Here is a 24,906-nt window from a genome sequence, read left to right as displayed (position 1 = left end):
ATGCCCATAAGCACTGAAGTGATGAACAGCATTGTAGTGTGATTTGAGTTCTTCCAACTTGCTAAATTTCTTGGAGCACTTCTTTTCCTCTTTACACAAAGGGCACTCAATTAGCTTTATGATCAACTTAGCCGTAGCAGCAGCCTGCTTGTCCTCATTGCTCCTAGAAGTAAAGTGAATTTATGCATGTATTAGTCTCTCTTTATGAATGCATGAGATATATTCCATCTAAATCAGGACTTAAGACTCCTCATTAAGTAAGAAGTGAATGTACGTACCTAATATGCTTTTCTGAAACATGGTTATCAAGCTCCAGATCATTGGGGAACAGTTTTAGGCACTCAGCACATATTTTTGTTTCCTCATCCAAGAGCCGTGCAAGATAAGCTTCCGAGAAATCTCCTGCCATTGACTATTTCGTTAGCTCAAGCACATGACTAGATTTACTTATATGTTGTTAATCTAACACTCTATAGTTGTAACTAGCCTATTTTCATATGCAGAGTATTAACTAGCCTATTTTCTGGTCTAACTCATACAATAGCACAGGTATGAAAAATGACATAATGTTTGATTAAATGGACTCATAATGCACTCATATAACAATGAATCAATAACGCTCTCTCTTTCTTTAACAGTCTCTCACCTCTTCACTAAACTCTCTCTCTCTCTCTCTCTCTCTCTCTCTCTCTCTCTCTCTCTCTCTCATCTTAATCACAGAACTAGTAATCCCCTTTATACGATACCAGATTACCGTGAGAATTAAGCAATGATCGATCTCTAACTAAGAAACTATTTAACTGACTAAAATGGTTACCCACACATCTCTCTTCTAGCAACACTACCAACTCAAATGCAATATGGTATATGAAAAAACTATCTATCAATCATGGAATTCGCAGAATCCCCAACCATCACAGAGAAATTAAGGTTATAAAAGAAATTGAAGAAACTAAACTATCAACATGAGAGATCTGAAAAGGATCAGGAAGATCACACGCACAAGTCTAAAGCACAAAAAAAAAAAAAAAAAAAATCACACAAAAGCCTTCGGATTCTCATCATGTTATTTTCAATGAAGTTTAGTGCGATACGATTTCTTGATTAAGAAGTAAATTCCCAAATTAAGGTGTAAATTACCGTAATTCTTCTCCATTTTAGAGTTTCTTGACTGGTCTCCAAATGAAAATTACGGTTGAGATAGTCTGCAACACCAAATGCACTGCAATTTTAGTTAGTAAACCTGAGGAAGAAGAAGAAGAAGAGAAGAAGAAGAAGAAGCTGCAATTTTAGTTAGTAAACCTGAGGAAGACGAAGAAGAAGAAGGAGAGGTTAGTTACCTAGTGATTTCGCGTGAAGTCAAGATGACGATCAAGACCTCTGCAACAAAATGCCGTCGAAACAGAGTAAGACGAAGACGATCGAAGAAGAAGAAGAAGAAGAAGAAGAAGAAGAGGAGGAGGAGGAGGAGGAGGTTAGTTGAGAAGAGAGAGAGAGAGAGAGGTAGTTACCAATCGGTGTGACGAGCGTGGTGAGCTGCTTTGCTACTGGGAAGTGTGTATAAAAGAGAAATACTCGGGCCGGAATATTATTCGGTTACTACTGGCTTAAGCTGTTCGTTTCATTTACAAGTTTTGACTTTTGTTTGACGTGAGAGAATTAAAAAAAAGAAGAAGAAGAGTAAAACAGTAAAAAAACTGTCCCACGTGGCATTTTCTTTTCTCGGTTTATAAAAACCTCCTAGCTCCTCCGTTTTGTTTTTGGTGGGAGGCGCGTACGTGGTGTTGGGGTTGTAGAGGCGCGTGGGTGGAATGGCCCGGAATTGATGAGGGCATCAGGTAGAGATGTTAAAATGTTAAATTAAGAGTCATGATCGTTCGCGAAGATTCTTCAGCCCTTTGCTTCATTTCCTGGTAACTTAGAGATGTTATAATCACTTGTTCTAGTTATTCACTGCAAATTGGTAAAACGTGTGGAGTATTTCGCACTACCAAGTTTGGTTCATCTAATTAGCTAACATTTGGGTGTATGGATTCCAAAATAAGAGCCTAGGTTACAATTTCATATGCAAACCAGAGATTTATCTCTTTCTTTTTCCTTTCTTTTATGTGACTATGCATGGCCTTGAACCGTTCTTTTATGACGTGCAAATTTTAAAGAAAAGGACTACCTAAAGCTACTAGTTATAGATAGTTTCAGGTTATTGGCCACAAACACAAGAAGACAATTTCATGTTGGGTAGTTTTTTGTGATATGTGGTTTTTATAATATAAGAAATTGATCACTGTAAATGCATGGTTAGATAATAGGATCTCCTTATTGTTTTACTCGATCACCTCTTTGATCTTTACTACATTACTGTATATGAGTTAAACTACCTTCAGCCTTTGAATGCCACAGCGTACTGCATAGTTGGAGTTGAAGCTAGCTCTTGGTCGACAAGTTCCTATTGCCTTCCTTGAGCTAATCAAGGAGGATTTTACCAATAGATCGATATGCATGGTGTAGGAAAAGCTGCAACGGTAGCTGAACAAGGAATTTGGGTAACAGTTGTTTTATCTTTTCATTCATCAAATGGAATGTGCCTCTCATTTGCTATTAAGTTTTCTAATGCACAATTTTGGTGGCAATTATATAGGTCTAATTAAGCTGAAGGAGCATGTGCAATATTGTGTGGATCATCCCGATCGAGGAGATCAGCAAACTTGCTAACGTGAAAGCTCAGGTCTCGGAAGTACTTAAAGGTGTTATGATGGAAAGTATTGAAAAGGTAAGGCTTTGATATCTCTTTCCATAGCTAGGTAACAACCTATAAGTTGTGATCAAGTTGGTGTTATGACCATTGACATGTGATTGATGGTGTTCCCTTGCAGGTTTTTGATCGTGGGGAAAAGATAGAACTTCTGGTGGACAAAACAGGGAACGCCTTCGCTCACAGGTCAGGGATCGATATCTTTACTGACTTTGGGTGAAAATTGAGTACGTTATTTTATTGAACAGTGTAATGGTATAAATAGAGCAATGCTCAGATATCTAAATTGGAATTGAGTAGTACGTGTTTAGACTTCTCAAATTGCATAATTTTTAGTCATTAATTTGCTATTGATAAACCCCTTTGTCATATCTTCCCTTGTGTGCAACTCTTTATGAGTTTAGACAAATGCGGATCTTTAATTCGTTTTAGTTTTCTTTTGGGTGAATTTTGTAAGCTTGTAATACTATGTTCTATTCTGTAAGCTTGTTAGCTTCTGAATCAATGGGAATTAATTCTTTTCAAGTGCATTTTGGAGGATGGATGCTACGGAACAAAAATTGCTCAATGAGGACACCTCGATTCATGGCATCCATGTTCCGCTACTATTTCTGAACTTTGACTTTGCTTTCTTGGTGAAATCATGCTATGTAAATGACAGAATAACTATTTAGTTTTGTTGGTAGTCGTTATTTCCGTGAGAGTGTTCAAGTCATCCGTTGTAACGTATAAGTGTATAACCAAGAGTCTTCCAGCTAGTAAATCGAAAATTGTTAGTCATGTAGGTGCATGTGTTATGATCTGAAGAAAGATCGACTCTATACTCATTGAGGCATATTCTTTATGTTCCATTTGATTTAACTCCAGGCTGTATTGCTCTGAGGTTTCAAGGTCTAATACATGGTTTCATGTGTGATTTAGACTGAAGCCATGTTTCATGTACATGTTCTATGCATTAGATTCAGGCATGCTTAGTGAAACACCTGATGGAATTAACTAGGTAGATAATTGAAACAACTAACACAAGAATTGCTAACGCAGTGTAAACCTCACCACTGAGGAAACTTCACTGCGTGGCTTGTAACGTAGCCAACACGAGAAACAAATTCACCATGAATCAATAAGATTACAGTATACAAGCAGTGATGTTTATCACAATCACATTCACTAGCAACACAGCTAGCTTGTTTTACAATTTGAAAGACCTACACTACACACTCAAATGACTCAATGTCTGGTAGGCTTTACTGGATCGATCTTCCCCTTCACCCCTTGTATCAAGGACTCACCGATCTTAAGATTGATGTATGAAATGAATACAGTGAGCAAGGAAAGTGAATAACAATCAAAGAGAGTTTATGCAGAAAACAGTTTGTGAGGACTATGCAACACACAAAATGAACAATGCTTAGATCTAAAAACTCTACCTAAGAAAAACAGTTTCAAAACCTTTTATAGGGGAACAAGACTCCCCCTTAATCAAAAACCCTTTACTCATGGAATGAGATAAGGAAAGTTTGTTAAACAAAATCTTTGCTATGCAATCAATCATGATCTTTTATCCGATATGGAGTTTAAAACATTTTAAAGCAAATCAGATTTCGAAATCATTTTAACAAACTATATATCAAATCAGATCCAATCACACACATGCAGATTAATATGGAATGCCAATTACATTTACCCTAAGATCAGTGAGTTTTGATATCTGCTTTCTGATTAGATCTTTCAAACTTCGAGGACCACCGTAAAAAAGAGGGAGAGAAGTACTCTCCTAAACCTTTTGAACCTCAGCTCTCCTAGTAACCTTGGGAAAGTGTGTGTTGAATGGAAATCACCCAATATACTTACACTTAGTTTCCATGAACTGATGAAAGTTTCAAAGTTCCATTACATATTCATGATTTCTGCAATTTTTCTGTAGATTTGTAATCATAAAACAAAGCATTGACTAGGTTGTCAGATATATTGGAAGGTCCTTGTCTTAAAACAATGAAAATAGATGATGCCTTTCAGTTTAGTGTTAGATCTGTTTCTTAAAACAAATTTTGGCTGATTTTCCTCGACATCTGTGAACATGAAATGAAACATTGACTAGTTTTTCAGATATATTTGGGTCTTAAAGAATGTAACTAGTAATTTGGTCATGCCATGTTGCCTCATTCAAGGTTACTGCACCTTATTGTATGCTCAAGTTGTGAATATACCTTTTTGACAGGGTAAGAAGAGCCCTTGTGGTCATCGGCTAGCTGATGGAGATGTATGTGTCGAGATGGCCAGTTAAGTTGCTTCTACAATTACTCCAGTACCTGGGTCACACGACTTGACGTGACATATTCAGAGTTTATTGGCTAAATTCATGCATCTGATTCTTGAACTACTTTCTTTTTTTGGAGCAGGGACAGTCCTGCCTGCTCTTATATATGTTGTCATTACAATGGTATCATCGTAAGGAAGTATTGTAGCTTTAAAATCATTTAATATGTTGATCGCATTGAGAAGCTATTAATTGACACAGATCATTTTAGATTTCCATGCAGAGCCTGAAACTTTTATCTTTTTGGGACATCTATTATTATATTTTTCTTCAAGTTCTTAAAAATTAGAGGAAGAAACTGCTTTTGAAAAAATTTAATTCACATGTTTGCTATTTGATGACATAAGTTGATTGCGTCTCAGGTGGCTTCATTGAGCAAGTCGAGGCATTCCAATCTTGTCACACTCATTTGGTGCCTGCCCAGAAGTTCTGGTCTATAAGTATCTCCCAATGGAAGCCTTGAAGATCGACTCAGCTGTCAGGACAATACTTCTGCATTATCATTCGAATCAGCATGTTACAGAGTCAGTTGTGCTCGATCTGTCCTAATCTTTCTCCACTCCAAAATTTTGAGTAGACCTCACAGCATAGTACATGTTGATTTGAACCCTTCTGATCTTCTCCTTGATATATTGCAACTCTGTTAGCAACGCGTTAGTGACTTTGGGAATCATTGGCTATTGTCTCATGGTGAAGCTTCAACACAACACTTGAGTAACAACATAACACTGTTGCAGAACTGGCCCCAAAGGAACTTTCGCCTACCTGGATCCTGAATTTCTCTCATCGATCAGGAGATCTTTAAACCAAAGTCAGATGTATATATATTTGGAATCATAATATTACAATGGTAACTGGAAGACCAGCTTTGGGGATGATAATGGAAGTACAATGCGCACTGGATTCTGCAAAATCACAAAACCTCTTGGATCTTTTAGCAGGAGACTAGCCATTTTTAAGGTTGAAAAGTTGGCTCACTGAGCATTGAGGCTGAGATGAGCCGGAAGTGCAGGGCAGACCTTGTATCAGATGCCTCCAGTACTCAAAATGTTTATGATGTCGGAATTCTCTGTTCTCCTTTTTTTATTTTTATTTTTTATTTTTATATTTTTTTTTACATTTATAAAAAATAAAATAAAAGAAATCAACAGCTTATGATCTTTACTTGCTATCTCACAAGTCACATAGTCGCATTTGCTATCTTTACAACTCAATGATTAGCAAATGCAATCGAAAAAAAAAAAAAAAAACTCAATGATTAGCAAATGAAATTTTCTGCAAAATGTTCATGATGTCATCGGAATGCTCTCTTCTCTCTTTATGATTAGCAAATGAAATTTTCTGCAAAATTAAATTGGGGGACATCAGAATGAATAATTACTGCTCAAAAGACCTTAGCATGAATGAATTTATTCATATATATATAAACCGATTAGAACAAGCAATGGAAGCAGGCTGCTATTTTACAGTTGAAGAGTTGGCACAATCCATATTGGATGTAGTTTGGTCTTCTCCAATAAACTCATAGCATCTACGGTGTAAAGCCGTGAAATGCTCTTTGTTCCAACGTTATAAACACCAAAATCACCTTCAAAACAACCCTTCATACAATTATTGTCGTCATTGAAGTATATGCAATTTGGCTGACATCCTGAAAAGCTTGAAGCAACAACAGACACTGTAGAGTTATCGCCCACAAACAGAGCAACATCACCCAAGGTTTCTTGCTCAATCCAGTCAAATATATCATCCAACTTAAATTTGAAAGTTTTAAATTTCTTTGTCACAAGTTTGCTACCTTCATATGCCATATGTCTTTGCACCATCATCAATTCTTTCTCGTTTGAGTCCACTAAATATCTCTTGGTGTATACATTTTGCAGTGGTATCGATGATACAAAACAGTCTACATCTGAGTTGGATTGAGTAGTAATATCAAAAGAGTAAAGATTGCTCCAATAGTTAACAGCATAATATCTATTTCCAAAGTGAAGAACATCTTGAACTGGGCGCGGTCTATGGACATAAGTCCATGCTTTGTCTTTGTTAAGTCTAATAAAAGACAGTCGACATTGTTCCTCATATATGACCACAACAACACAATCTTCTGCATTCACTACTGGATCTGCTGAAATCATAGCCTTGTAGACATAATAATCACATTTTTTAACCCATTGCTCCCTTCCTTGCTTTGGACCCTCTAGAGGGGGAAGATGAATTATTGAATTTTCTTTCTCTTCCATCCCTATAACCCTAGAGAATGGGTTCAACAAGGTTACTGCAAAATTTTCTTCTACAGTTACCAGCCATCCTTTTGAAGATCCGCAAAATCGCTTATTTGGCAATCTGATTTGCAAATCAAGAACCTTGTTATCCATGACACTGTATACATTCCATGTACCTTCTTTTTCTGTAGAAATCAAAAGCATCGGAAATTGGTGATGCACCTTTTGATTATCCTTCGCTACACAATACCATGACTTACAAACAATGCTGAATCGCAAATAGTCCGATAACGACACCAATCGGTCTGACACTGAATCCAGAAGGTGCATTGGCAGATTTGCCCAATCTGAGAAAACAAAGAAAATGAATTAAAGATGAAGATAATGGAGACGGGGATTCTTGACCATTATATGAAATAATTTAAATAAACGATGAAGCTGAAGGCTTCCCTCTTATAAATTTATTTGTAAAGCTTTTTTGTAGATTAAGCTTTTAATTTAATAGTCGTGTTTACACACACACACACACACACACATGTATGTATCCCGATAAACAATAGGGATATCATGACCCTAAAATGGCTAAATCATTCAAAGTATGAGTTGCATACGAGGGCATAAAGATTTGTATATCAGTTTCCTATCTGGGAAATTAGGGTATCAATTCATTCATGGTATCAACAACTTGCATTCTAGACAAACTAGTACGGATAACATATTTGGGGGTGGGTGATCGATCACATTTTGATTACTGATCTTGTTTTGAAAGGTGATGTAGTACATAAACTACATATATATACCATATATCAGAATAGAGGCCTTGTGATATATATCAAAAATTTGATGTTAAATAAAAAAAAACTAAATGAAAAATATAATATATGATCCTTTGAGAGAACATACCTGAATCCATATCTTTCAATCCCGAGCAAAACCTGAATTGCAGAGAAAAATTGTACCCGGAGCGGTCTCAGTAGAAAGAGAAAAAGTTGCTCTTCGTTGAAACAAAACCTCTCACTCTGCCTATTTATACAAAATTTTTCTTCTTCTTCTTCAAAGAAACAAATACGTAAATAACTAGAAAACCAATTCTCCAACAGGTAGGAAATCGAGGGACGAGGGCCGAGGGCAGCTGAATCCCCAAGGTGTTTGAAAACGGTGACTAGAAAGAAACCCTAGCCGCCGCTGTCGAAGAAAAAGAGGGGAGAGAAAACAAAAGGCTTTGGTTTGTACATCTCTAACGAAACAAGAGAAGAACTGGCACTAGAGCTAGGGTTGGTGTTGCTCGACTGTCTAGCCTATATTATACACTGAAAAAAACGCCCTACATAATGGCATGCACGACAAAAAAAAAGAAATTCTACTTACCTAACTCGGATGTGAAACTTACAAGAGTTAACTCGGATCTTGAAGTATCACAAGTCCTCCAATCAATTCCTGGGTGGAAAGTGAATTTGGTAATCCTCATATTTAACTTATGGTTTTGGTGGAATTCTAGGTAACTTTTTGTTCTAACTTGACATTCCAAGTTCGGCTGGCATTGAAGTTATGGCTGTTATCCAAGCTATTGATTTGGCTTGAGTAAGAGAGTGAAAGCATATTTGGTTGGAAGTGGACTCGGAGCTAGTCCTTAATTTTGTTCACTCTCCTACTTTATTGCCTTGGCAACTAAGGGTATAGTGGAGTAATTGCTTGCACCGGATTTCTCAACTGTAGTTTTGCTCTTCTCATATTATTGGTGAAGGCCACCGAGTTGTAGATGCTTTGGAAAATCAAGGGGTAAACTCATCATGTTTGACATAGCGGGACTTGCCACTGGATTCTATTCTCTCCTTTTGTAATAGTGATTGGATTTTTTTTTTTTTTTGGGAGGAGGGGGGTGTTCCAAACTTTCATTTTTGTTAGTTGTGAGTTATAGGTTTTATTGTTTGCTTCGGCAAGATAAGGTTTATGTCCTTTCTACTTGGGTGTACTCTTTTTTCTTTTTAATAAATTTCCCTCGCACCGTCGAGGTTCAAGAAAAAAAAAATGGTTATGGTGGAATTATCATACGAGTCATTACGTTTTTGAGCGCTAGATCCAGAAACGTCACCGTTTGAAACCATGTCAAGAAAGTGAAATATTGGACTTTAATTAGTTATCCTATCTCAAAATTAGGTGTTGGACCTAACTACGGTAATTGGTTGATTCCCCTCCAAAAAAAGGTGTCGAGCAGAAGAAAAATGTTTGTTCTAGCTGCAAGCACATATTGTTATGCGTACAGATAGTCGTTGCTTTCATTTCTGAAATGTACGCGGACTACCATGCTGGCACGTACAGTTGCATCCATGCTTTTCTGGTTGTGCTACTTGGATCTTGATTACTTCTTGTAATTCTTGTGCTTCTTCGCCTTCATCATGACTTCAATTTACATGGTTGACGGAAGGCGCTTCAAACTCTATCTTATACACACATTTGGCACTATTGTTTCATCACTTTTTGAAACAAAATAAGTGATTAAAATATGTTAGCCACAGTACATAAACGAGGCGTGATCTAGCTAAACAGAGGCATGATCTAGCTAGCAGATCATAAATGAGGCTGAGCTGCAAAAGTTTGGACATTGAACCATAATATTCATAAATCAGTTTTTTTTTTTTTTTTTGACGAGATATATCAGTTTGGAAACTAGAAATTTAATGTACTTATATTTGTTTGTTCAGGTGACCGGTATATTAACTCTGCAAACAGACAGGTAAAAGAATATAATAAAAGAAGAAGAGACGGAATAAGCAACAACAAAGAGGAGAACCTAGGAAGGCTTTTTTTATTGTTTTCTTCTCTGATTAGTTGTCTTGAATTGATTAGTGAAACAGAAGTAGAAAAATATAACTATAATGCGATAGCCCCCGATCTGAAACTCCTACATAGAGAGATGGCAGCAGAGGACAGCAGCTTCTCAGAAGCATGTCCAATGAAAGGTTGAGATAGCCCCACTAGCTATGCCAAAAACTCCGCTTTCCAGGTTCTTCGACGGTGACCTATAGGTGTGGACTGTAGAGTTAGTCGCCTTGTTGATGTTTAAAGCTTATTCGATATTACTATCAATTAGCCCTTTTCTGTAATCTTGACTGGGAATCGTAACCAAAGCATGAATTAATCAGTCCTTGACTCCTTGTAGACTAAACTAAGTTGCCAAAACAAAGGAAGCACCGACCTCTATTTTCTTTCTTTAAACTGCAAAGCAAGCAACACTTTTGGTATAACATCAATATATAGCTGTTGCTATAATCACAGAAATATTGTTTTGAGTTTAATTCATGTCTGATAAGAAGATCATCACCTGTTGAAAAGAAATAATGAAATTTTGGATTCCCAATACAGTACTTTTTTTTCTTTTCTTTGGTTAAAACAGAGCTGAGAAAGCCCCAAATTCCCTTTATTAAGAATGAAAATTAAGAAAGAACTACAACCAAAGAGGGAAGACAATAGTCCAACCCCTCAAGAACAGGGCATAAGGACAATTCCTGTAAATGAAGCTTTAAATAACAAAAAACAAAGAAGAAGAACACAAATCAACTAATGAAAATTAGGAAGACCAAGCTTTTCACAATACAGTAAAGGTAACCTGTCATTACTTTTGCAGAGAGGAGTTGTTCATGCTGCCAAAGAACTTCTGCGAAAGGCAATTGCAGAAAAGCTTGACACTGAAATTTTGTCATCTTCAAACACCTTTTGCGTTGCAGACTTGGGTTGTTCTATTGGACCTAATACATTTTTCATAGTAGAAAACATAGTTGAATCTGTACAGTCTAAGTACAATATATTCCATAATGCAACAAATGATCAACATACTATTTAAATCCCTCCCTCAGAACAGGAAATACTATGTGTTGGGTTTCTACAGCCTAATATTTCCCAGGGCTTCAGTTCCCTCTGTTCGCTGTTCTTATACCAACCATTGGCTTTCAAGAGTACCAAAAGTGGTACAGGAAAAAAATTGTACAGCTTGGAATAAAGGAAAAATACATTACTCAAATTCAGCAGAGGAAGTAGTGAGGGCTTATGAAGCTCAATTTGCGGCGCGCATGGAGTGTTTCCTGCATTCCAGGGCACAGGGGATTGTGCAAGGAGAACTGATGGTACTAACAATTGCAGGCCGCCCCCGATGTATGTCTCATTCAGATGCTTCAGAAAATTTGACCTATCAACTTCTACGATCTTGCCTTATGGACATGGCAAGAAAGGTAAACAACTATAATTAAATTGCTCCTAGTTCTATGTTGTACAACTCTAGTAGTATATATATATGATCTTATATATTGTGTTTGACAGGTCATAACCTAATCTTAATAACTCCAAAATGGAAGATAAAATTTATCTTCAAATCCAAATAATGCCATATGATAGAACCATGCTTGAAAATAAAAAGAAATTGGAGGATGTTATGTCACATTTGATTTTACATTGTTGTTTGCTTTATTCTTGAATACACATTGTCTAATTAAGATATATATATATTCATTCAATATACCTGTGTCATATACCGTACGTATGTCTCCCCAAGAACTTGAATCTGTTGTAAAACTAAATGGAGGTTTTAGCATAGAGGGCCTAAAAAACGTTCCTTGTGTCTTGACAATTGACACTGTCACTAAAAGTGCCCGACTAATTGCATCACTGCCATGGAAGGACTGTTAAGAGGCAAATTGGAGATGACATCTTAGATGAGCTGTTTGACTTATATGGCCAGAAACTTGAAGAACAAGCCTCCATTTCTAAGACAAAGAAAGCATTGAACTAACTAGTCTTTCATGTTGTGCTCAAACGCAGATAAAGTGGATTCAACCACTCATTTTGTATCACGAAGCTAGATTTTTCTTGTAGGTACATCTTTATGTTATCTGAATAAACTAGTAAGTACGTACCAAGATGGTGCTAATAATGAGGTATTTGAATTCGCACGCATCACGTGTGCACACTTTCAAATTCACTTTGTGACTCCCCCGTATTTGGCCGGAGTGCTTAATAATTGGGTTTGATCAGGAGTATATTCTTAGTTCTGCAATACTACATAAAAGTAATTAGAGGGTTTAGTAATCAAGTCAGACTGCACACACACACACACACATATATATAGTTGTCATATGTGAAACCTGTGCTAGAAGGTTCATATGGAGCTGCACTATTTAACTACATGCAAGGACAGCATTGCTTACCTTCTGTCCATGCAAAATCCTAAAGTACAAGTTACATAACAAACTTCAGTTTTCGACCTTTCTAAAAACAGAAGTGATCCAGACAAAGTCAACAAAAGTTTCTATCATGCACACAACAAATATTAGAGCAATCATGTCCAATTATCAGTTTCTCAAATGTTAATTTCTATCGTCAGAGACTCAGCAAGTCAATTGAAGCATAGTATTCTGAATAATTCTAAACAGTAACGGAGGAACACACAAGTTGATACAAGATAAATAAGACAAGAAAGTTCTCTATCATTATGGTAATATACTATGCTTATAAGTTATGACAGACTCAGCAAGTCAATCTGTCAATACCACGCAGTTTCCAAACGATTGAGGCACCGGCCGGCAAAAAGGCAATGTTCCTTTTTAATATTCCATGAAACAGTTTCTCGATAATTATGAAGCAGCAGACTCCTATAAAATATGAATTCATGATAAGCTTAATTGTATTCTGAGAGATTTGACAAATTTGGCAATTATACTCGCAGTGAGATCATCAATCTCTTGCTTGATAGCTAGCTAGTCATTACAAAAGCTGTGATTAGTTGTGCTTCTTCTTTAGTTATATGTATGCATGCTATTAAAATGGTAGGACGGTACCTGAAACTTGCTTATGTGATATTACTGATGCTTTTGCTGTTCGTTGGATTCAAAAATTCATCAGGAGTAGTACTTGGGAACCAGGATGTGGATGCTACCACGAGCAGGATGAGGTGCATAGAAAGGGAAAGGCAAGCTCTTCTTGTTTTCAAACAAGGCGTCATGGTTGATAGCAAGAAGGAAGTACTGACTTCATGGGGTTCAGCAACAGAAGCCCAGACGCAAGACTGCTGCAGATGGGAAGGAGTCTACTGCGACAACCAAACTGGACATGTTATTCGACTTCATCTTCATTACAAATTTTTACAAGGTACAATTAGTCCTAAACTCATTGAATTGCAGCATTTGGAGTATTTGGACCTCAGTTTAAATTACTTCAATGGGAGCCAAATTACAGAGGTTCTTGGTTCTCTAACCAATTTAAGATACCTTGACCTAAGTTGGGCAGGTTTTGGTGGTCAAATTCCATATCAGCTTGGAAACCTTACTAAATTGCAATATCTGGACCTCCAATATAATCCCCTTCTTCATGCCGATACCCTCAGTTGGCTTACCCCTCTGTCACGCCCCGAATTTTGAATAATCAATTCAAATCCGAAACATGAATAATAACAAATTACAACTAACATCCTGAATTTTTTCTCACAAACAACCACACTTCACAACTCTCAAATTTACAATAACCCAAATCCTCAAGTTATTTATTACAGCACACTCCCACCAAATCAAATTGTAAGGCTCAAATGAGCTTAACTCGCCTCACTATTACAATTGCTGTAAAACTATAACCATTGCTCTAATCGCACGATCACCGTCCTGGTTCTCCTGTCCTGTAGGATTACCCGCTACACAATTTGAATAGTGTACCGGGAGTTGCAACAACACAAAACCCGGTAAGCTTTTTACAGCCAGTATGAGTAAACAAGAAAGAACTGTTGATTTTAAATTACAATTCTTATAACTCAACAACACAACCAACAATCTCAACATCCACGACGCAAACGTCAAACCAATTCAATATCACCACTTTGGTCCTATCTCACAACACTATCACCACTTTGGTCCCATCCCATAACACGTTAGAGCTCTAACTGCCTCGTTACCTCTGACACCTTGGCCTAGGGTCAAGCAACGGCAAAAATACTTCGGTTAACACTATAACCGTCGAACTTCGGACACCCCCGTCCTCAGAACAATATACTTCGGTTAATAATAAACCGTCGAACTTCGGACATCCCCGTCCTCAGAACAATATACTTTGGTTAATAATAAACCGTCGAACTTCGGACATCCCCGTCCTCAGAACACAAACACTCCGGTTATCCTTAACCGTCGAACTTCGGACATCTGTCCTCAGAACCCTACAGTCTCACTCTATACATCCCCCAATGTCAACCATAATATCCACATGACTCAGTAATCATGATCATCACATATAAATATGGCAAGTCAAATTTCAATTCATAGTAATTTAATCATCCCAAATTCCACACCCTTCAATGTCACACCATTCACATATAATCACGTAATTATATATATACGTAATTATCCGCTCAGGGATAATCACTAATACCAACTATAGTTCACATGCAATAAAACCGAGAAATTCATTTGTATAGTAAAAATCATTTTACTTACCCATGGACCGTAGTTGATCAAGTCCATATGATTTTAAAACAAATATTTATTCCATAAATATTTTCACGCAATTACGACAAAATAAGGTAATTAAATTTATTCGGTTCGTAATATGAACCACGTGAGGTTTACTCACCTCTAAATTCCCGCTGCGTCTTCTTAACAGCTCAAAATACAATTTCACGAATCGTCCGCCAAATCAAACCGTCGATCACCTAATCAAACATGACCTTAACTTAGCCAATAACTCAAAAACATAATCAAACGACAATCCAACGGTCGGATTGAAATTAAATGATGATCCAACGGTCGGATCCTCACGGATCGCCTTCCTAATCACTGTTTTGCATTTATACGAAGATCCAACGGTCGGATCTTCGCTCATGACCACACAAAGCCAATGGGACAGTCATAAGATCATCATATCAAAACTACAAGTCCATCTGACGGTCCTAACTTCACATATCATGAATCAAACGATCAAAATCGATCGAAACGTAAAAATTCATAACTTAATCATATGATATCCAAAAATTACGTATAATATATCGAAATGATCGTATTGAAATATAGAATCTGAAAATGTACAGAAACCATATTTTTGATCCCCGGAGGTGGCCGGAAAGGGCCGCCGGAGTTAGTGGCAGAGCCGCCGCCGACCACCACCAATGGTGTCGGGGCCGGGCTGCTCTTCTTCCTCTCATCATTCTTAACAACTTTCATAACTAGCACGAAGTCTGAAAATGACCGGAAGGGGTCGAAAATTACCTTGAACAGTATGAAGGTGGCTGGAATTTTCCAGAAACCGGCGAGAAACTGCAGAAAACGGCGAGCTCCAATTCGAGGTAAAAACGTCAATTTAAGGCTTCGATTCCTTCTGAAGAGTTGTTAAGAAAATCAAGAAGAACTCACTGGTTCAAGAATCACAGAAAAATATGGTCTGTAGCTCGAGATATACCGATCGAAAGCTTCGGTGGTCGGAAAAATTCCAGAATTTTGCAGAATCCGGCAAGGCTCGATTTCGACGTCAAAGCTTCAATTTCAGGCCTCGATGCCTTCTAGAGAGTTGTTAATAACATCAAGGGGAATCCACTGGAAAAAGAATCAATCAAAACGATGCACTATAGCTCGAGATATCTTGATCGAAAGCGTCGGTGGCCGGAAAATTTCCAGAATCCGGCGAGCTTGAATTCCGACGTAAAAACTTCAATTTCTCGCTTCGATCCCTTCATGAAAGTTGTTCAGAACTTCAATCTGAGTTCACCAGCTCAAGAAACACTCAAAACGACGTCCTGTAGCGCGAGATATATCGATCGAAAGCCTCGGTTTTCGATTTTGATCGGGTCTGGCTTCCAGCCGCCACCACGAGTAGCGCCGCTGTGCAAGGCCACTTCTGGGAGCTTCAGGACGTTGAGGCGAGCTCGAGGATGAAGTTTGGGGGGAATTGGTGGCCGGAAACACGAGGAGGATGAGTTAGTTCGGTTTCGGGTGCAACCGGGTTCGAGCTGGTTTGCCAAACCTTGAGGCCGTGCCGGGGAAAAAGACGACGTCCAGTAGGTAGAGCAGCCTCAGGCGAAGCCAAAGGGAGTGATCCGACGTCTGGAGGTGGTTGATGGAGGAAGAACAGAGTTAGAGAACTAATGCTCTGTTTTTTTTTTGAAGTGAAACAGAGTGAGTGAGAGAGAGATGCTAGTCTGCTTGCTAGCTCTCATAAATTATGCATAAACAGGAAAATAAACAAGTCTCCGAGCTTTACTCCCTAAAATCAGAAAGTTGTCTGCCACCCTTTTTCTTTTATTAACAGTAATTCCACTAAAAGTTGTCAAAACAGGTTATTACACCCTCTTTCTTCTATGAACTACTTGGACTTGTCTTTCGCAAACCTCAGCAAGGTTTTTGATTGGCTGGAAACAGTAAACAAGCTCCCTAATCTAAGAAACTTGACATTGTCCTCTTGTAGTCTTCCTCCCCCAATGTCTTCTATTCTTTCATTCATAAATGCTTCAAAATCTCTTGCTAGAATTGATCCTTCTGGCAACTATGGTGTAGTCACTCCTTCAACACTCAAATGGTTGTGCAACTACAATTCAACCCTTTTTCATCTTGCCCTCCATAGTACTGGTTTAAGTGGTTCGGTTCCCACTGCTTGGGGGAACATGACCCATCTTGAATATCTTGGTCTCAATTTTAACCAGCTTGAAGGAGAGATTCCGCATTCATTTTCCAAGTTGTGTAGCTTGCAGAACTTGTATATTAATCAAAATGACCTCAGTGGACAGTTTTCTGATTTCATTCAAATATTGTCCACATGTCCTCAAAGTTCATTGAAAGAATTATATCTAGATGGGAACAATATATTTAAGCGGAACAATACCTGACAGTATTGGGCACATGTCCAAGCTAGAGGCCGTCTATCTTGGTAACAATTCCTTGGAAGGGGTGATTTCACAAGCTCATTTCCCAAAACTCTTCAACTTATGGGAATTGGATTTATCCTCTAACTCACTAGTTTTAAACTTCCATTCTAACTGGGTTCCCCCTTTTCAATTGGGTTTCATATTGTTGGGGTCTTGCATGATGGGGCCTCATTTCCCAGAATGGCTTCGAACTCAAAAGAATGTTATTCAGCTTGATATTTCTAATGGTGCGATTGCTGATATCCTTCCAAGTTGGTTTTGGGATTTATTCCGAAACGTGTTGACTATGGATCTTTCAAGCAATCAACTTAGGGGAACAATTGCAGATTCAAGGTTGAAGTTTGTGTAGTAAATATGCACCTTTTACCCAGAATCTTGTTTCTCTTTATAGGCTTATGACTGTGCAAACAATAATAGGATGATGATGCAAAATATCACAGCAAGAACATAAGGAAACCACAGCACACACGAACACAGAATTTTATAGAGGTTCGACAAAAACTTTGCCTACGTCCTCTGTGTGATCTCTCTTGAGAATCACTAGCACTATGGAGAATAACAACTTGATTACAAGTACTTATTGAAATCCCTATGCTAATCCCCAACCCCTTTGCTAGATCTCTCTATCACCCTTGGCTCTACCTGCCCCTGTGTTTATATGTAGCTGAGAACTCTCTGAGATCTCTCTTTGATCTCTTCTCTGATCTGAGGACACATTATATGAGCTCCCTGCAGCCCTATTTATAGATTATAGGTGCTGGTTACAAACATATCACATTAGGATTCCTAAAACTATTAGAACAAGGAAAAGGAGCTAGCTTTCCTATTCCTAACTAGAATAGAACTTACTGTCCAGGTCTAAATTAATAGGAATAACTCTTCCTATTCCAAAACCCATTAGGATACTAGAAGAATTCCTGTGCGCACTAATCTTCATTTACCCATCTGGTTTTGCCTTGAATCCTAATCAACTTAGGCATATCAACGAGCCAAATTCACAACAATCTCCACCTTGGTGAGTTGATACCAAAATCTGATTGCTGCAACCTCCAGGATATCTTGTACTTCTTGAAGTAATCCTGAAACCTTCAAGAACCTTCACCTTGGCAAAAGTCTATTTGCCTCAACGCACCTCAAGTGAGGAGGTGCTCCACCTCAATCTCAACATGCTGTAAAATTGAGCAGGTTCAAGTAACACTTGAACTCCTCCATGGCAATGATCCTGGTCAAACAATCTGAGACATTCTCCCTTGAATGAACTTTCTCAATTGTTATCTTCCTTGAGTTGACCCAACCTTCGCTGCGATGACCACGAACCTCAACGTGTTTCGTCTCTGCTTGAAACACTTGGTTCCTTGTCAAATTGATGACCCCATTCTTCACCACAACAACTTGTTGAATTCCAAACTCACTCAATAACCCATTCAGCCATAATGCTTCTGCGGAAGCTTCTGTTAGTGCCATGCAATCTACTTCAGTGGTAGACAACGTCGTAGCTGATTCTTTAGTTGCTCTACAACTCACTAAACCTTCACCACAATTAAAGACATTACTTGTTGCAGGTCTTGTCTTGTCTATGTCTCCTGCCAAATCTGAACCCTTAGGACCAGCAATGCATGCTTGTTCTTGTTGTCTTTCAAACACCGATTCATGCTCCTTCGTGTCTCTCAAGTAATACAGAATCCACTTCACTGCTTGCCAGTGCCGTCTACCCGGATTCACCATATACTTTGACACAACGCTCAATGCTTGAGCTAAACCTGGTCTTTTGCAGATTCTAGCGTACATAAGACATCCCACTACTCTTGCATAAGACACATTCATCATCTCATCTAACTCCTTCGTAGATGATCTCTGCACACTCAACTGGAAGTGTGCTACTGGTGGAGAAAACACGGGTTCATATAACAGCCATATTTTTCCCGCTTCTCTTTCCCTCCTTATCCTCACTCCTAGGATTTGTTGTGCAGCTTCTAGATCATTTATGTCGAATTCCTTCCATAGTTGTGTCTTAAACTTTGGAATTCTAGACATATCTTGACATGTAGTTAACACGTCACCTAAATAAAGTAGCAATAGTAAAACTATACTATCCTTGAACACATGATGATAAACGCAGCTATCCGCTGGTGAGATTTGGTCATAATCGACCTTTACTTTCTGCGAATATTCCTTGGCCAATACCCGAGCTTTGAATCTCATGGCTTCCTTATCATGCATTCCTTCCTTTTTCCTATAAACCCACTTACAGCCAACCTGATTTCTTTCTTTGGGCTTAGGAACCGACTCCTGAACCAAGTCCTTCTGTATGGACTTCTTCATCTGTTCTAACATAGCTCCTATCCAACTTTCCCGTACATTATTTGCTATAGCTTCCTGATACGTGGTTGGATCTCCTGGACTCAAACTTAGAGCATACTCGTCCAATGCTATGCTTCTTTGGAACTCCTGCCCAAGTGACTGACGAACTGAGTCGTTGGTTCGCAGTGCTAATTGCTCCACCTGAGCTTGTATTAATGACTGTTGTTGTTGCTCTAAGACTTCATCCTCAATAACCCCTTTATCATGCTCCACCTGCTCAATTTGCTCCACCTGAGCTGGAGTTTCTTCCATGATCCCTTTGGTTAGAGGAACTTCGGTTGCTTTCTCTTCAACATCAGTCTTCTTCTTCACCTCACTTGTCTTGACTTCATCGAACGACATTGTCTCCTCATCAAAAATGACATGTCTACTTAGAACCCTTTTCTTGCTGACAATATCCCATAACTTGTAGCCCTTTACTCCTTTCTCAACTCCAAGAAAAATGCACTTGCGTGACTTTGGCTTGAGTTTGGTTTGCTCATTGTTGGAAATATGAGCATATGCACTGCTACCAAACACCCTTAAGTTAGAATAGTCAACTGGTTCTCCAGACCATACCTCCTCTGCACACTTGAAGTCCAAGACTTTTGATGGTGACCGATTAACCAAGTAACACGCATGGTTAACTGCATCTGCCCAAAACGTGTCCGGTAATCCTGCATGCAGCCGCATGCTTCTTTCTCTCTCCAAGAGAGTTTTATTCATCCTTGTAGCAGCTCCGTTTTGTTGGAGATTCTCTTTCACCGTGAAGTGTCTCGTGATTCCTTCATCCTTGCAAAATTGTAAGAACCTTTTCATTCTATATTCACTGCCACCGTTACTTCTCAAATACTTGATTTTTCTGCCTGTTAGATTTTCTACTTCTGTTTTCCACTCCTTAAACTTGGTGAAAACCTCCGATTTCTTCCTCATAAAGTAGACCCAAATCTTCCTCGAAAAATCATCTAAAAAAGTAACAAAGTACTTGAAGCCTCCCATAGACCTTACTGGTGCCGGGCCCCATACATCTGAGTGAATATAATCCAGCAATCCTTTGCTTTTGTTCTCACAATTTGCTAACTTGAATGCCACCTTCTGCTTCCCAAGAGTACAATCCTTGCAGAAGTTCAGTTTGCAAACACTGACACCTTCTAGCTTACCTTTCTTGTGGAGTTCCTGCATTCCTCTTTGACTCATGTGCCCAAGGCGATGATGCCATAGCTCAGTCTTGTCTTTTACCTCAATAGACATTGCAACTCCACCTATTATTGTAGTCCCTTGAAGCTTGTATAAGTTGTTAGGTTGAATGTCGCCCTTCATCACAACAAGTGATCCCTTGAGAACTTTGAGTCTTCCCTCTTCAGAGCGATACCTATATCCGGCCTTGTCCAAAGTACCCAAAGATATCAAGTTCTTCCTTAACTTAGGAATATATCTGACATTCTCCAGCGTTCTAACAACTCCATCATGCATTCTGATTTTCACTGATCCAATACCTAGGATCCTACACGATGAGTCATCTCCCCTAAAAACCTCTCCACTGCTACTGTCCTCAAATGTGTCAAACCATTCTTGGATTGCACACATGTGGAATGTACAACCGGTATCCAAAATCCAATTTCTGAAAGCATTGGAGCTGGCTGCTACCACAAGGAGTTCACCGTCATCTTTATCTTGTTTGATGACTACATTGGCTGTGTTTGAACTCCCTGCCATCGCCTCTGCTCTCATCTTCCCTTCTCTGCAGTTTCTTTTCAAGTGGTCGGTAGCACCACATTTGAAGCAACCTTTCTTGTATTTTTCCTTGGATTTTGATGTACCCTTGTTACCAGATTTATCCTTCTTACTCGTCAACTGACCTGTCTCCTTGCCCTTGACATGAATGCCTCCTTCTTGAGAGCTTTCGGTCTCCCTACTCATCTTAAAATAAGATTGAATAGCTTCGGTAATCTCACCGTACTTGAGAGAATCCTTACCGGAAACGAGTCTGGTGATGAAGTGCTCGAATGAAGCTGGTAAAGATCTTAGCAGCATAAGTGCTTTCTCCTCATCTTTATACCTCACATCCACCTTTGATAAATTGGCAACACAAATCTGAAATTTATTCAGATGATCCTGCAGATCCCTGCCTTCTTCCATCCGAAGACTATAGAGTTCGTCTTTCAAGAAGAGTTTATCCGCGTCAACCTCTTTGACATTGTCCAATGTCTTACTGCTGTCCATATTCTCACCAATATGGACCTTACCCGCGTAAACCTTCTTGAGATAATCCCAGGTCTCTTTGCTGTTCATATTCTCACCGGCACTAGCCAATACATGAACCAACACATGATCAGCAAGATGTACCTCTATAAAGCTCTTTGCCTTCTTGTCCATCTTCTGCCAAACCTTGTCTGCCATATCAGCTGCCTTATTCTCTATCCCGAGAATAGCCTCGTACAAACCTTGTAGAATCAGGACACTTTTCATCTTCCTCTGCCATAATGTGAAGTTATCCTTCCCATTCAACATAATGGGCATCACATTGCTGCCTGCGTCTGCCTTGTCATCTGCCATCTTAGAAACACCTTGAGCCTAAGCTCTGATACCACTTTGTAGTAAATATGCACCTTTTACCCAGAATCTTGTTTCTCTTTATAGGCTTATGACTGTGCAAACAATAATAGGATGATGATGCAAAATATCACAGCAAGAACATAAGGAAACCACAGCACACACGAACACAGAATTTTATAGAGGTTCGACAAAAACTTTGCCTACGTCCTCTGTGTGATCTCTCTTGAGAATCACTAGCACTATGGAGAATAACAACTTGATTACAAGTACTTATTGAAATCCCTATGCTAATCCCCAACCCCTTTGCTAGATCTCTCTATCACCCTTGGCTCTACCTGCCCCTGTGTTTATATGTAGCTGAGAACTCTCTGAGATCTCTCTTTGATCTCTTCTCTGATCTGAGGACACATTATATGAGCTCCCTGCAGCCCTATTTATAGATTATAGGTGCTGGTTACAAACATATCACATTAGGATTCCTAAAACTATTAGAACAAGGAAAAGGAGCTAGCTTTCCTATTCCTAACTAGAATAGAACTTACTGTCCAGGTCTAAATTAATAGGAATAACTCTTCCTATTCCAAAACCCATTAGGATACTAGAAGAATTCCTGTGCGCACTAATCTTCATTTACCCATCTGGTTTTGCCTTGAATCCTAATCAACTTAGGCATATCAACGAGCCAAATTCACAACAGTTTGAATATAACCCTAAACTAAATTTGAGTTGGAACCGATTTGAAGGACCAATCCCTTCATTTCTTTCAAGAGCATCATCTCTAGATCTCTCCAACAATAAATTCTCAAACTTGGAGTCTTTCTTGTGTGCAACCAACATGAGTTATTTAACCTTTCTTGATCTTTCTAGCAACCACTTATCTAGAGATCAACTTCCAGATTGTTGGATGCATTTTGAACGTCTATTCTTTCTTGATTTGGGTAACAATACTTTATCTGGAAGAATTCCTACAACAATGGGCCTTTTGTCTTCCATCAATACACTGAAACTAAATAACAACAGACTGGGGGGAGAATTGCCTTCATCCTTGAAGAATTGCACAAGATTAGAAGCATTGACCTTGGAGAAAACAATTTGTCAGGCTTGATACCTAAATGGTTAGGTGTTGGACTTCCAAATTTGGTTGTCATTATCCTACCGTCTAATCACTTCAATGGAAGCATGCCATTACAGTTATGTCATCTAGCATACATTCAAATTTTGGATTCTCTATGAACCATTTATCTGGAAATATCCCGAAATGCCTCAACAATTTGACTACTTTGGCTACAAAAGGATACACAAGTCTAACCATCCACAATACATTCAGGTCCTCTGGTTACAGTGATCAAATTGGTTTCTCTGGCGATCATGACAACCGAAGTATCTTTTATATGGAAAGGAACAATGTCCAAATACAAAAGCACTCTGGGACTGGTAAAAAGAATTGATCTCTCAAGCAATAGATTGACAGGACACATTCCAAGCGGAATCACTCATCTTGTCGGGTTGATTTCTTTGAATCTGTCCAGAAACTATCTTACAGGAGAAATCAGTCCAGACATTGGAAAGTTGCGGTCATTAGATTCTCTCGATTTATCAAGCAACCAGCTAGATGGAAGAATTCCAATTAGCCTTGCTTGGATAGATCGGCTTAGTTTCTTGGATCTATCCTATAACAACCTGTTTGGCAAAATTCCAATTGGCCCTCAGCTCCAAACATTTGATGCAGCTTATGAAGGAAATCCTCAACTGTGAGGACCTCCACTTCAAAAGACATGTCCTCAAGAAGATACAAATCCACAGATGTTGGAAGCTAAGGATGAGCTTATAACAAAGGGGTTTTACATCAGTATGGTGCTTGGGTTTGTTGTTGGATTCTGGGGAGTTTGTGGGAGTTTGATATTCAACAGGTCATGGAGGTATGCATACACCAAGTTCTTAAATGTTATAAATGACTGGCTATACGTGAGGGTAGCTTTGATCAGACGGCGTTTAAAGGATATGCTTAATAATACATCCAAGGCAGGTAATTTCTCTAGCTTCTACATATATCTATTCATCATAGTTTGGTCTTTAAATTTCCAACCTGACTACTGTTTTATGACTTCTTTTTATACACAGGGCCAGCATCTTGTAAGCCAAGTAGAACATGCATGCTTCTCTTCTTGAAGAGTACGGAGTTTTGATGGACAAGTATATGTTCAGGAATAAAGATATACGTACTAGTCTCTCTGTTAATGTTCTTCACTTCTGTTTTGTTGTTGTGTTGTTTCGTTGTTTTCTTCATCTTTATCTTGTCGTTTCCTTGTGGGGTTTGTTATATATATGTGTGGTATCGTCCAGGATTCGATAAAAAATTTATGATCACTCATTCACTCATCCCTCGTACCATAATGAAACCTAAAATTTTCTTTTAGCATGTGATTTGTACTGTTACTATAACAACTATATTGGAGGACTTCTCCAAGCAACTACAGTTTGGCTAGAATATTTAATAATGTAGCTAGTTTGTACTCTAGACATATCTGAGGTGCAGTTTAAGTAATGATTTATAAATGATAACTACAGAAGCAATAGACAAGAAGTGTCTATACCCAAATCACAGGTTTCTGAACAACATCTTTTCCTCCCACTGTCTTCTACTACAACTTATTCGATCTCCATGTTTTTTTGAAGTTATATGACATAAAGGAATTCATTTACAGCTAGCCAGTGCACTGGAAATTAAAAATGACCAAAGCATATCAAACAGCAGAGCAATGTGAATGATTTGGGAACCTTATGTTAACATCTAAATATGCTGCAGAAAGTCAAAATAAAAGTATCAGTACGT

The 24,906-nt window shown here is 38.5% G+C and overlaps 1 protein-coding gene and 2 pseudogenes across 1 annotated transcript; 2 read left to right on the top strand and 1 right to left on the bottom strand.

Annotated features, from left to right (window-relative positions):
* The first annotated feature begins 2,290 nt into the window (after positions 1–2,290).
* LOC133716694 (vesicle-associated membrane protein 722-like) lies at positions 2,291–2,972 on the top strand (annotated as a pseudogene).
* Positions 2,973–6,532: 3,560 nt separating this feature from the next.
* Positions 6,533–7,735, bottom strand: LOC133716693 (probable F-box protein At1g44080). Its single transcript, XM_062143368.1, has one exon. It carries the CDS (start codon positions 7,622–7,624, stop codon positions 6,533–6,535), a length of 1,092 nt encoding a protein of 363 aa, XP_061999352.1. The 5' UTR covers positions 7,625–7,735.
* A 2,473-nt stretch (positions 7,736–10,208) lies between these two features.
* On the top strand, positions 10,209–17,138 carry LOC133716692 (loganic acid O-methyltransferase-like; annotated as a pseudogene).
* The last annotated feature ends 7,768 nt before the right edge of the window (positions 17,139–24,906 follow it).

Source organism: Rosa rugosa, chromosome 6 (genome assembly GCF_958449725.1).
Source record: "Rosa rugosa chromosome 6, drRosRugo1.1, whole genome shotgun sequence".
NCBI lineage: Eukaryota > Viridiplantae > Streptophyta > Magnoliopsida > Rosales > Rosaceae > Rosa > Rosa rugosa.
The sequence above is the reverse complement of the archived record's forward strand: the minus strand, read 5'-3'. Positions and strand labels throughout refer to the sequence as shown.